This window comes from Melospiza georgiana, chromosome 9 (assembly GCF_028018845.1).
Source record: "Melospiza georgiana isolate bMelGeo1 chromosome 9, bMelGeo1.pri, whole genome shotgun sequence".
NCBI classification, from domain to species: Eukaryota; Metazoa; Chordata; class Aves; order Passeriformes; family Passerellidae; genus Melospiza; species Melospiza georgiana.
The window spans coordinates 26,107,580-26,120,318 of record NC_080438.1 but is presented as its reverse complement, the minus strand read 5'-3'; the positions used below and the strand labels follow the sequence as shown (position 1 = coordinate 26,120,318).

Below are 12,739 nucleotides of genomic sequence, written 5' to 3'. Positions count from 1 at the left end.
TCAGGAGCCTCAGAACTTGATATTAATGAATATCCCCTTGTAAACCTTGTAATATCAAATCAGCATTGCAGCTCTCCTGGCTGTTACAAGCATCTGCAGAGATGAAGCAAACCATGCCCATGGTCACACTGAGGCAGTGGCAGAGGCAGCAGCTGAGCCTTTTTCTTGAGACACTGTGTCCTGTTTATCTTCTTCAGAACACAGAGTGCTGTGTCTGCAAAAGTTTGGGCAAGGTCATCTGTGAATGCTCTGCCTCTCATTTGCATGATGCCATTTCTTCCCTAGAAACATCTTGCCTTTTATCTTGGGCCTGATGTGTTCTTCTGAAGGATACACTCAGCTCTGCAAAGCAGTGCCTGGATTTTAAGTTAGAGGATAGAGATGGACCTTGTGGTGGTTTTGTCACAGTCAAATGTGGCAATGGCAAGCACTGTTGAGTAGGCACTGCCAGCTCTGTCAGGCCATGTGTGGCTTTGAAGGTTTCCTGTTTTAAGCTGGCCCTGAAAGGCAGTTTAGCATCCCTTTTTGCAGAATGTGGTCCCTTTCTTGGTAAATACCAGTTTCTGTAAGAGTGAGGCACTCCATATTTATACCTCTGGAAATATGGAGAGCTGCTCAGTGTCCTTGCACATCAGTTGTGTTTTTCAGCCATCATTTAGGGGCCATGTGATTTACACTGAAGACAATAATCAGGCAGTCACTGAAACCACCAGGGAATTATCCTGGAGTGGCAGTGCCCTTCATGGCATCTGGCTGGTGACAAGTACCAGCCTTGGACTCCCTGGAAACAGAAATGCTGCTGAGCAGTGGATCAAATGTCACACAGGGCAGCAGCACAGGATTCTCTGTTCTGCCTGCCTGAGTACCTCAGACTTGTGCTGTAGCAGCCATCTCTAGGTTTAGAAGCAGTTTAGTCACTGCTTCTTAGCAGTTCTCATGAGGCTGGCAGCAACAATACTTGCTATATATTAAATGAGAGAAGTGTTAACAGACATTTTATAGCAGTGGCTCTGGATCTCTGTTCTCTGAAGCTGACATTAACTAGTCATGTGGCAGTGAGAGTTTATCTTCCATCATCAAACCTTCCTCCCATACTTAAAAGAATAACAAAACAATGAAGGACATTATTCTTCATACACTTCTCATTTAACTCCTCTGATTTTGCCTTAGTTTGCTACCTCTGCATTGCAGTACCTTTTCAGCAGAGGCTGAGTGTGTAACAGCCCAGCTGTCAGCAGTGGATTGTTTATTACTCTGGGGGTAGCACTGATTTTCTGCTGGACTGTGTGCCTGCAAAAGTGAGGCAGCACTGAGAGGGGAAAAAATGGGACTAAATTCTCTGCTGGTTCTAGGGGCATCCCCACTACTGAAGTCTAGAGGTTGTGAGGTTGCTCAGCTTGGAAAACTGCTCAGTTATTGCATTATTTTACTATCATCCACTTAAGCTGGGTGTTTCTGAGAGATCTGATCTAAAGCCACCACTCAGACTTGATCTAGCCTTGGCCTCAGTCTAGTTAGAGTGAATACTAAAATACACTAAATAATAGGTATTTGGATAGAAACAGCTTCACAGTGAACAAGGACTGTGGAAGACACACCACAGGGCTTATGCAACTCTCTCCTCTGTGTTCCTTTCCTGCACAGGATTTCCCCCTCTTCCTGGTGTTGCAGCAACAGATGGTGGCAGCACAATCGCTGCTGTCCTGGAGACTGCCAGCAAGCTGGCAAACATGGAGGAGAATGATGAAGAGGAGGAGGTTAGTGTTGCCTGGTAGGATGTGTAAAAGTTCAATTGCCATCTCTTATGGCATGCAGAGATGAGGCCATTGGATTTCCAGGTAAGGAAATGAGCTGAAATTCATTCCCAAAAGACTGAGGAGTGCAGGATCTCAGTAGTCATTTCAGTTTCCTTTATGGAGTGGGAGAGACAGATGAGATGTTATTACAGTCAGTACCACAGAGCCTGTGAGTGCAGGGTTTGGCTCTTTCATAGCTGTCTTGTATTTAGATTTTATTTTCAAAGCAAACACTTGAGATCCTCACCACTCCTTTACATTGTTCTGAAGTACTTAAATCCATACTTTTATCCTGCATCCCAGTAGCTTCCTATGTGTGTTCTTTCCCAGGATGTTCAACTCTTACTGCTTTTTTGTCAGGCTGCACCAGCATTTAGACTTTGGTTTGATTTCTATTTCTCTCAGGATTTCCTTGCTGATTGTTTTGCTTTCAACTGGAGTAGCTTTTAATGGAGAGAATTCCTGGATGATATTTTTTCTGCATGCCTCTACTTTTTTAAAGATCACAGCCTTGTTGAATATTCCTTTTATTCCATCTATGGCTTCCATAGGTCAGTTACCTGCTGGCCTGGCAAGGCTCATAAACCTCCAGAAGTTAAAATTTGCTGTCTGGAATGCAATGCTCCCCTCAAAAGGAATATCCAAAGGCTGATACAGTGATAACCATGGTGCTGATGCTTGAGATGCTGTCCTCAACCCTGGAATAGATTTTATGCATTTATTATGCATTTCTTTTTGTTTTGCTAGAATGAGCCTCTTCCCCAGGCCCCAGTTGCCAAGAAGCCAACTCAGGTTGTTAGGCCAACTCCAGTTCCACCTGCTGCAGCTCAGGAGAGCTCTCCTGAGCACCTGAAACGAGCTGCATCCCCCTCCTCCCTGGACAGGGCAGAGTCAATGGATCATCTCCCTCCAGCTGGTAAGTGAAGGGATCACCATCCTCAGTGCTCCACATGCAAGTGGTTTGCTCTGGTTGGGGAAGACTTTATAATTTAGGTGTGAGCCTGTGAATGTGTGTCATAGATTTCCTCTGACAGGAGCCTCGATATGTGTGTGCTGGAGGGCAGACCCAGACCAGCCATGCAGCTTTATTTCACAGAGACAGCATGTATAATTATAAGGCTGATTAGGTTTTTTAATTAATTTTGATGTAACAAGTGTATCGATTCATAATGTTTAACTCTGCTCACAGCTGAACTCTCCATATACCCTCATTAAAGGGGACAGGGTGGCAGTGTGAATTATTCATTGATCTAATGGAGCTCCCTGCATCACAGAGTTCTCTGCCTGGTGCTTCACCCAGGGGTCTCAGGCTGGCAGTGCAGCCAGGGCTTCATCAATCTCTGCTCTTGCCTTGCTAAGATCACTGAGCAGTTGTGTGTGCAGGGTGAATTGTGCAGACAGTGAGGGACAGGCACCATTCCCAGGGTGGTTTGGGCACACACTGCCAGTGCTCAGGCTCTCATTGATGCCTCGACTGTAATCCCATCTTCCTCCTTCCCTTCTGCCCTGGGCAGTTCCCTCAGGATGAAGTAGAACTGCCTGGCTGACTGACGCACCAACCTGGTACAATGTAAAGCAATCTTACTGGTGTGGTTGTCCTTAATGTTTTGGCAAGGAAAGAAGAGACTCAAGCATTAAGAAGAAACTAAGAGAACAAAGGATTACAGAGAAGCAGAGATTATATGCCTGAGTGGCCCTGCAGATTGGTTCATCAGGGTTATTTTCTGACAAATCAGGGGAGAGGAAGGAAATTATTCCAGAGGATGTTCATAATATTTGCTGTTTTTTAGAAGTTAACATGGAGAGCTGAAAGTTCGGATTCAGCTCCTCCCTTGGACCAGTCAGCTGTGCTGGAATCTGTCTCAAGCCTGCAAATTAGGGGCTGTAATAACTCTTGTGGCACTTGTGAAGTGCTGTGAGGTTTTTTTGATGAAGGATGCTGTTCCAGAAGGAAGCTTGTTTCTTTTTTTAATGCTTTAAAATGCCCAAGAAACAGTTGAGTGCAGTAAGGAAATTTCCGGATTTGACATCTGTAATTTCACTGATCTTTTCCTGGCTATAAACTGAACAGGGTAAACCTGTGTCAGGGGCAGTGTCAGATGAGTGAGTATTTCTGTACAACTGTTTTTTAGTTAGGGAGCAGCTGGAATTCCTGGAGAACAGGAAGAAGCAATACCTGAAGGCAGCCATCAAAGCAAAGAGGGAAAACAACCTCGAACAGGCGAAGACATATCTCAGAACAGCCAAGGGCCTTGACCTAAAGATTGAGCAGGCAAAATCTGGCAAAACTGTTGATATTTCCAAGGTTAGTAGGTCTGGTAATATTCTGCTTTGTTTCCTATTCTTGGACATCTAAGTGCTTACTTTTCCCTATAAGGGCTCTGAAATGTGGTGTTCTTGTGTTGCAGCTGCCATCACCTCCTACAGATGATGAGGGTGATTTTATCTTTGTACACCATGAAGATGTCAGGCTGTCTCAGAAAGCAGATGAAGTTTATGCACAGCTTGTAAAATTGCTGAAGGACCAACATGAGGTGACCATTTTATATTTTTTTAGAAATGTTTTGGAGTTTCTTCTGTACATTTCTCTGGGGTTTATTAATGCTCTAATCCCATCATTGTTCCAGTGGGTCTTTTTTTTTTTTTTTCTTTTAAAATACTTTTGATACTGTGTGTCCTAAAATGGAGAATTTTCAGAGTTGGATTCTATGGATAGTTAAAGCCAGAGGGTGTGCTTTTTAAGGCTTGGGACTAGCAAACTATCATTCTTAAATATGAGCACTCAAGTTTCAAAAAAGTACCTGAATATTAAAACTAGGCCTAAGGTGAACATCATATCTACAGATCAGGTGATTAAAAAGTAATAGGGAGAACAGCTCAAACAGATGCTGTGCTTTGGACTTGAGGAATGGGGTGGTGAATGTTCTTGAGTGACTCAGGAAAATGCCTGGTTTTTCTTAAATTAACTTGTCATCGAGCTCAGAACTGTGCCACTCATGAATCTGTGTGAGGATCACTGAGTGAATGTGTTTGGTTTGGTTTTGTTGACAGAGGTGTGTGCAGTACTCCAAGCAATTCATGCATCTGGGAAACGTAGCAGAAACAACTCGGTAAGAGCCAGTGCCTGCTTTCAGTCCTCCCCAAAGCTGCTATTGCAGGGTTGAGTCTGCCTCACCCCCTAAAGATGTTGGGGTTTGAGTTGGTAAGTTTATCCTTGTGTGAAAGGGTTGGGACTGTGATTCCTGCATCTCCACATTGCTCTCAGCTCTGGCTGAGGGTTACTCTGTGTTCTGTTTGATTTCGAGCACATGTGGGTTTTTTTGCTGATTTTTTTTTATTTGCCTTTTGTACAGGTTTGAGAAACTGGCACAAGGTTGTAAAAAGGATATGGAGATCCTACAGCTTGCACGAGCACAAGGAATGGATCCTCCAAGCCATCACTTTGAGGAAAGAACCTTTAAAATGATAAGGTGTGGAAAAACAAGAGTATTTCTCAGTCAGGCTGGAATGACTTTCCTGGTCCTTTGCCCTTGTTTAGGGAATTCTGGGCTTCAGCAAACTTGGGTGGCATCCAGGATTATGCTCAGCATTCCTGACAAGATACTCTCAACAACTTAAATACAAAATTGCTCTCTACCTTCTCTTGCTGATTCTTTTGTTTTCAAAATGCCTCCAGCTTCCCCTCTTATATTCTGTTTCTTAGCCATTCCTCCTTCCTCTGTGTTTCTCCCTCTATCCTGTTGCCTCCTGGGCTTTGTTCCTGGCTGCAGAGATATTTTTAGCTCTGTTTGTGCTCTTCCCTTGCTCTGCTGTATTTTGTGGAGATGATCTCTGTAGGAGTGCACTGTTGAAAAGGCTCTGACAAATAGCCATGGCATCCTGGTCTGGCAGTGGATCGGCTGATGGTGGGATGAATGTGCTTTTTTTCTTTCTCTTTTCACAGGATATTTTCTGATCTCAACAGCACAGAAATGCACCTTCTTATTGTCAGAGGGATGAACCTACCAGCCCCACCAGGTGTGTACTCAGGAGGGCATGTGGGCTATTTCCTTTGAGTTGGTAAGGAAAGTAATGGGGAACTAAATTTCTCTCTCTTGAAGGCCACTTTAGGAGCCAGCATGTCTCTCATTGAAACAAAGTAATCACATTTTGGGCTCGTGCCCCCTAAAAACTTTAAACAGTATTTTTAAAAAAGCAGACAGGTGAAGAAAGAGAATCTGAGTTCCATCTGGACAGAGAGAAGAACTTTAAATTTTCCTGGGTTCACTCATAACTGGGTCATATTTAAGGCTTCATTTTTACCTCCTATTTTGTTACAAGTGCCTACCTATGAGTTGCAACACTTTGACCCGTCAGTAGACAGGGTTTGCTCCAGCCAGTGTTACTGCTTTTAGCCCCTTGTTCCTGGGAGCTTGTAAACCATCTGTGCTAGACTCTTAGGAGTAACAACATTTAAAAAAAAACCCAGGTGTTTTCCCTTGGATGCCAGCTTTCCGAGGATTTTGCTTTGATGGATGGGTTATTCAGTTGTCTAGAGGCAGGTCATGAGTCCTACTGTAAAACAGTTGGGTGCTCTTGAGCATCCTGCTCGAGATGACAGATGCAATGACAATGTCTGTACTGGCTGTTTGGATTGGCTGGTTGTTGTCTCACCCAGGTGTGTCACCAAGAGATTTGGATGCGTTTGTGAAGTTTGAATTTCAGTACCCGAGTGCGGTGAGTGTGTCGTGGCTCTTCTGCCCCTCAGTCTGTCCCCCCTGCCACTGCATGAGCTTGTGAGGGCTCCAAGGAAAGGGAGAACACTTCCAGACATCCTGCCTGGATCTGCTTTTAAAGCAGATTTCTTTTTCTCAGAAGCAGAGCTGCTGAGCTTGTTGGCTGCAGGTTTGAGCTTGGCACCTTTCTCTCGATGCTCTCCACACCTTCCCCTTGGCAGGGCGGTGTCTGCAGGTTCTGTGGCAGCAGCACTCAGTGCTCAGCCATGCCCAGCTCTCCCCCCTGAAGGCACAATCAGGCTCTCTCCAATGTTGGCAAAATGTGTCAAGGTTCATTTCTTTCAGGGGTGCAAACACACCCAGCACCAGGGCACACAAAGTTGTTGCCGAGGGCCACCTTAGATGTGATCTCCCTAAGTCCTCTTCCCTTAAAAATCCAAGCTTTTAAAGGTATTGCATTTGAGCCTCCCTTACAATTGTAGAATTGGATTGAAAGTGTTAATCTTTGTCATCAAATAAATGGTGATTTAATTAGGAAATATGTCTATATCTGGAGATAGGACTTGGGCCATGCAAGCTTCTCGCCCTTCCTAATTAAAACTTGTGTGTATGTGCATGTATGTATGTGTATGTATATAAAAATATGTATACACATATGTATTACTTCCTTCCTTGGAATTCCCCAGTGTCATCCTGTTCCTCTCACCTTGCAAAGCAGTCTCTGGTCTGAAAAATACTCAAACCTGAGAGCTAGAAGGGATTCTGGGGAGGGACTGACTGGTCTCTTACTGTCAGTAGAAATCCTGGGGCTTTGCTCTCTCTGTAAGACAAAACCAGACTTTGCTCTTGCAGGACTAATGCTTAGCCCTGGGAGAGTGCAGAGCCTAGGGATTTCTACCTCCCAATAAATTTTGCAGTAATTCCACTAAAATTAATTAATTTACCTGTGGGAAATTGATGATGGTCCGACCAGGTTTGTGTTTAGGGTTGAGTGACTCGAGGCCTTAATGAAGGACTAACACAATTAGGGTGGCTGAAACCAGAACTGGTCTGTATGAATAATTTTCTGGGGAATGAATAAAAATCAGCATAGTTCCTTTTAATCTATTTTCCTTTGTTTAAAGCAGAACCAGGTCTTTATTCCTTAGCCAACAGTCAAATAAACACACCACCTTTCTCCTTTACAGCTGAAATCAGTTTTGCAAAGTAGCTGCAATAATTAGGCCACATTGTCCTTGTTCATTCCCCAGAGATTTAGTTTGTACTCTGCTTTAGGTTAAAAGTTAATTCATTTTGGTGGCAGATTGATTGTCAGGGAAAATAATAGTAGGACAATTCCCTGAATGATTTGCAATGAATTCCTTGTGTAGCTTATTATTCCAGCTAATGCAGGAGGAACAGAATTGCTGTGTGCTGGAAGGTGCACAGTTTGTCATGGAGTTTAACAGCCCCAGTCAGGAACTTTATGATGATTGGATTGAATTGACTGTGACTGTGTAGCTTATCTATGGCTCTCATATTTAATGTAATGTTTTGGTTTATTCTTTCTGCAGTATTATCCTTGTTACCACACTGCAATCCAAGTATTTTAGTCTTGAATATACCATGAGTCTTCTTATTTAGATAACCCCAAAAACCTTACATTTCTGGTGTAGGCATAAAATAGAGCTGGCAATAAAAATGGTCTCTAGTCTGTTTTCAAACAATACCTGACAGTTTTATGTGATGTCTGTCTCTCTTTTTTTTTTTTTTTTTTTTAATAGGAACAACCTCAAAAGAGTAAAACACCTGTAATTAACAATAACAATTGTCCAGGTGAGTCTTTTTTTTTTCTGGAACAGCAGGGAAAATGCTGCACCTTGGGAATTTCTGGACAGTACAGGCTGGTGTCAGACTGTGAACCAGGCCAGAGATCCTCCCACTACCAGTTTTCTTCTTTCTTATGAAGGGGTTTGTTGGGGGGTGAAGTCCAGCTGTGTTGGCAATTTCTTCCCCCTCATCCCAATATTGGTGGTAGCTGTTATGTCATGAATTAAACCAGTATTCATTATATTATCCAAAACACCCTTCCCAGTCATTCCAGCCTTACTCTGCTTTTTCTGTAATATTTTGTACATTTTTTCATTGCCACAAACGCTGTTTACATGCTGGAAGACCTAAACTGTCTAGATTTAGCTCCCCAGTGCCCTACTGTCAGCTCACAGTGGTTTGGTTTTCCTGCAGTTTGGGTTCTGTCCCTGGAAGGGGAGGGTGACATGAACTGTGCACAGGGACGCACCCTGGGCCTGACTGAAACACCCTCCTGAGGAGGATTGCTGTGGGCCAGACTGAGATAAAAGAGCTCTGAGCAATGCATGGGATGGAGCCCTGCACAGCATTTGACTCCCAGGTTTCTTCCCCTGTCCTTATTTCCCTGCAGAATACAACCAGCTGTTCAAGCTGAACATCAACCGCAACCACCGCGGCTTCCGACGCGCAATTCGCTCCAAAGGAATCAAATTTGAAGTGTTCCACAAAGGGTGAGTCCAGTTTGCTTCTCTGCTGACAGCTCAAGAGTGTTGGAGCTGAAGTTTATGAAGCACAGCACTGAAGAGTTGGCTGGTATTCATGTCTGGGAGCTTTCAAAATGTGCCTGAGTTCTGTAGCTTCTTCCCCTGTGGGGTGAGGAAAGGCACAAATTCACTGAAGCTGTTTCAGATCAGTTGAGGATGAATGAGTGGTCTAAAAGGAGTTGGTGGGACTGAGAAAGCAGTGATTTACCTCAAATTGGTTTGATTCTTACCCAGATTAGTTTCAGTCATCAGGACTAGAAAATTTAAATATTCTGTAGAATAACTCTGTAAAATAATGAAGTGGCAGCAAAATATGAAGGGCAGGAAAGCAGGTGACAGGTGATGGCAGAACTAGAGTTATGTTTTTGTACCTTCATTCATTGGATCTTGCAATACCTCCTGAGCACTGTTCAGCTGCCTTGAGAGAGACAGACTGCCCTCATCTCAGAGAGCAGCAGCACCAGATCAATATTCAGTGTTCAGGGAGAGCATCCTCAGTCCAGGCTCATAACCAGGATCATCCCCAGTCCAGTTATTCACAATAGGAGTGGCCTGTATTCCCTCATCCCTGGGTTGGTTGTGATCCAAGACTGTGATGGGATGCCAGATAATCTGGTTTTTGTTTGGTGGCTCTTTGTCTTATTCCTTGTTGATATTACTGGGCCATGCAGAAATTGTCCAGAGGTTTTCTGAGATGGTTTTCAAGTTGCAGATGTTTCAGTGTGTGACCTGAAGTCCCACTGTTTTACTCCAGTCATCCATTGGCATCTCTGTTGAAGCAAAAGTTGATTTTCTTATTTTTTCCTGTCAATCCTGGCAGCTCTGTGTTCAAGATCCCCCCTCATTTGCACAGAGCTGTCAAGTGTTTACATTCATTTTAAATGGGGTTTCTATCACCTTTTCCCAGCTATCTCCTTGGGAGAAAGGACAGGATGAAGTGATCCAGGCTCTTTTCTAAAGACTGTCTGCTCCTTGTCTTTTCTAAAATTACAAATGAATAATACTTTCAGAAATGCTTTGGTGGTTGTTGTAGCTTTGGGTTCTCTGATAGCTCTTTGACCATCTCCCAAGAATTATTTTTTGCTCAGTTAGCAAAGGAGACTTGTTTCAGGTCATATATATTAAACTTCAGTTTAACAACACTTTCAAGTAAAAACTCAGCAATGTATTTTTCCAAAAGAAAAGTCTCTTCTTGAGCCTCTCCCAAAAGCTTCTGAAGATGAAAGGGGATTTCCCCAGAGCTGTTTCTGAAGCCATAGCCTAGAGCAAGTTCTCAGTCTTCACAGCAGCCCCCTGGAACTGAGCAGGGATGAACCAGTCTTTGTTTCTTGAGTTATAAAATGGAAAAACGCTTTAAAAAATTCAGCAGGAATTGCTGATTCTCTGAAGTTTATGAGCAAAGTGCCCCACATGCTGCAGTACAGTTACATAACCCCTCATTTTAAGGTCCTTGTAAAGTAAGGGAAGTATTCCAACATGTGAGCTAAGAAACTCTGAACTTCCCTAAATTGTTCTGTGAGTCTGCTGTGGCCTCACTGACTGAGAGTCTCAGTCTCCTGTTGCCACCAATGATGGGATCATGAGGCTCCATGAACAATCTTTGAGCTTCCATTGAATATCTCAAGTCTTGCTTGATAGTACCTTAGTATCTCTTAATGATAATAGGAAGAAGGGTGGAAGTTTTGGGGTTGTGGGAAATGGGGGTTTAATGTTTGTTAGTCTGGTTGCTTGTTTTTTCTGAAATAGAGTGGGTAAAAAAGGAAAGCTTCTGAAATCTTGGAAAATTTCCAAGAAAACACAGCAGGTGTGGCCAAGTTATCTTTTTTAACTCCAGACTCTGTAGGGTTTAGTTGTTTATAAAACCTTTTGGAGACTGGTTCAGGGAGATGCTTGGATGCAGGCAAAGAAATGCTGTGTTTGAGCTGAACAGTTGTGTGGAATTAGGGTGCTTTAGTCTTGGCTGTTGCCTTTTGGAGGAGTTTGTCTGGGTAAGGGCTGTAACACCTGGCTCTGTGCAGGTAAATTGCTGATTTATTGCTGATTAAACTGTTCAACACAAGTGACTCCAGCAAGAAGTTGCTTGTTTTCCTCACAGGATAAAAATACTTCTGATTTTAATTTCAGCAGACTGGAAAACCTAAAATTATTGGTTATGACTGTTAAAACTACCAGTATGTAGGTGAATCCAAACAATGAAATGAAAAAGCTGAAATGTTCTTATTTACTGAAATTGTTTTGATTTTTCAAGACAAAACAGAATGATTCATGTGACTTTTTCCTAAAAGTAGTTTGCCAAAAGCAACAAGTGCCTGTAAAATGTTTGTTTTGCTGGGAGATGCAACTTCCTTGGGAATTCCTTCAGCCTGTTCTGTTAAACAGCCCCAAGCAGGGGATGGCCCTGTCCTGGCCACTGGGACCTCCTTCCCTGTCACCCCAGGCAGGGACAGAAGCTGCTGCCACTCCAAGTGCTGGTTTAGTTGGTGGTTTCTCTTCACTGCTGTCCTCATCTTTACCTTGGTTGCAAAAGAATAATTAACAAATGAGTACTTCCTTATCTTGTTCCTTGTAATCTGGTTTTTAAGGGTTTGCCTCTGGCACTGTGATGTGCAGGGTTCCAGGAGCATGTCCTGACCAGCCCTCTCTGGATGTGGGGATGGAGCAAATAGTGATGACCTCTGGGCTTGTTTTCTATGTTCTGACAGTCTTTACCCCTTGACTTCTTTGGCACAGATCCTTCTTCAGAAGTGATAAACACGTGGGGACAGCACACCTGAAGCTGGACAAGCTGGAATCAGAATGTGAAGTTAGAGAGATCATCGAGGTACGATTTTGGGATGAGGTTTGTTCTTCTGCTCAGAATTTCAGCCCAAAGGGGAAACGAGTGTCTGGATCACATAATTGTGTGACTGCAGTTGAGTTTGGTTATTAGGTGAATTTGATAACCTGCCTGGGTTGTGGGGAACTGCTCTGCTGAGCTCCAGTCCAGGGAATGCTTGGCTGTGACACTCCCAGCACTGCAGTCACCTGCAGGCATCTCTGTCACACTCGGGCCACGGGCAAATACAGCCACAGTTGTAAAGCTTAATATTATAATCCCTGTTTGTCCTAACTGCTCTTCTTTTTGTGGTTATTTCAGATTTTTGATGGCAGAAAGCCCACTGGAGGGAAACTGGAGGTAAAAGTGAGACTCAGGGAGCCCCTCAGTGGTCAAGATCTTCAAACAGTTACAGAAAATTGGCTGGTCCTGGAACGTTAGTTCTGTCTGAGGTATGAGCACTGTGTCCAGAGGTGGTCTGGGCAGGACTTGACAGGGCTGAAGAAAAACTCTGCTTGAACAATGTCTGTTGTTGGCATTGACCTAATGGCACTGCTCTGGCTTCAGTAGCATTTCTCTTTATATTTGTGGTGGAGAGTTGACATCATTTCATAAATGAGGTTACAGAATCTGATTAGTTTGTATCTCAAAGATGCTGTTTCAGAATCATTTGAAATACAGGGACAGCTCCTGCTGTCACCTTTACTAAGAATATTATTTAGAAAATAATTGATAAGTAATCTGTCTTCCTTTGCTTGATCTCCTGAAGCCTCTGTGCTCTCTCTTCCTTAGCATATGTTTTCACTTTACATTTCTAAATGGCAGTTAAGCAAATATTCATCAGCTTTAGAGTGACATCCT

The 12,739-nt window shown here is 43.4% G+C and overlaps 1 protein-coding gene across 1 annotated transcript in view; it reads left to right on the top strand.

Moving 5' to 3' along the window:
* The window catches only part of CC2D1B (coiled-coil and C2 domain containing 1B), a 28,433-nt gene that overhangs the window by 13,733 nt on the left and 1,961 nt on the right, over positions 1–12,739 (top strand). Inside the window, exons 13-24 of the mRNA XM_058030745.1 lie at positions 1,645–1,757; positions 2,544–2,712; positions 3,929–4,101; positions 4,205–4,330; positions 4,848–4,906; positions 5,150–5,266; positions 5,740–5,813; positions 6,454–6,512; positions 8,275–8,326; positions 8,931–9,030; positions 11,794–11,884; positions 12,200–12,330. Coding sequence (XP_057886728.1) covers positions 1,645–1,757; positions 2,544–2,712; positions 3,929–4,101; positions 4,205–4,330; positions 4,848–4,906; positions 5,150–5,266; positions 5,740–5,813; positions 6,454–6,512; positions 8,275–8,326; positions 8,931–9,030; positions 11,794–11,884; positions 12,200–12,319 — 1,253 coding nt within the window. The 3' untranslated portion in view covers positions 12,320–12,330. The remainder of the gene's footprint in view (positions 1–1,644; positions 1,758–2,543; positions 2,713–3,928; positions 4,102–4,204; positions 4,331–4,847; positions 4,907–5,149; positions 5,267–5,739; positions 5,814–6,453; positions 6,513–8,274; positions 8,327–8,930; positions 9,031–11,793; positions 11,885–12,199; positions 12,331–12,739) is intronic.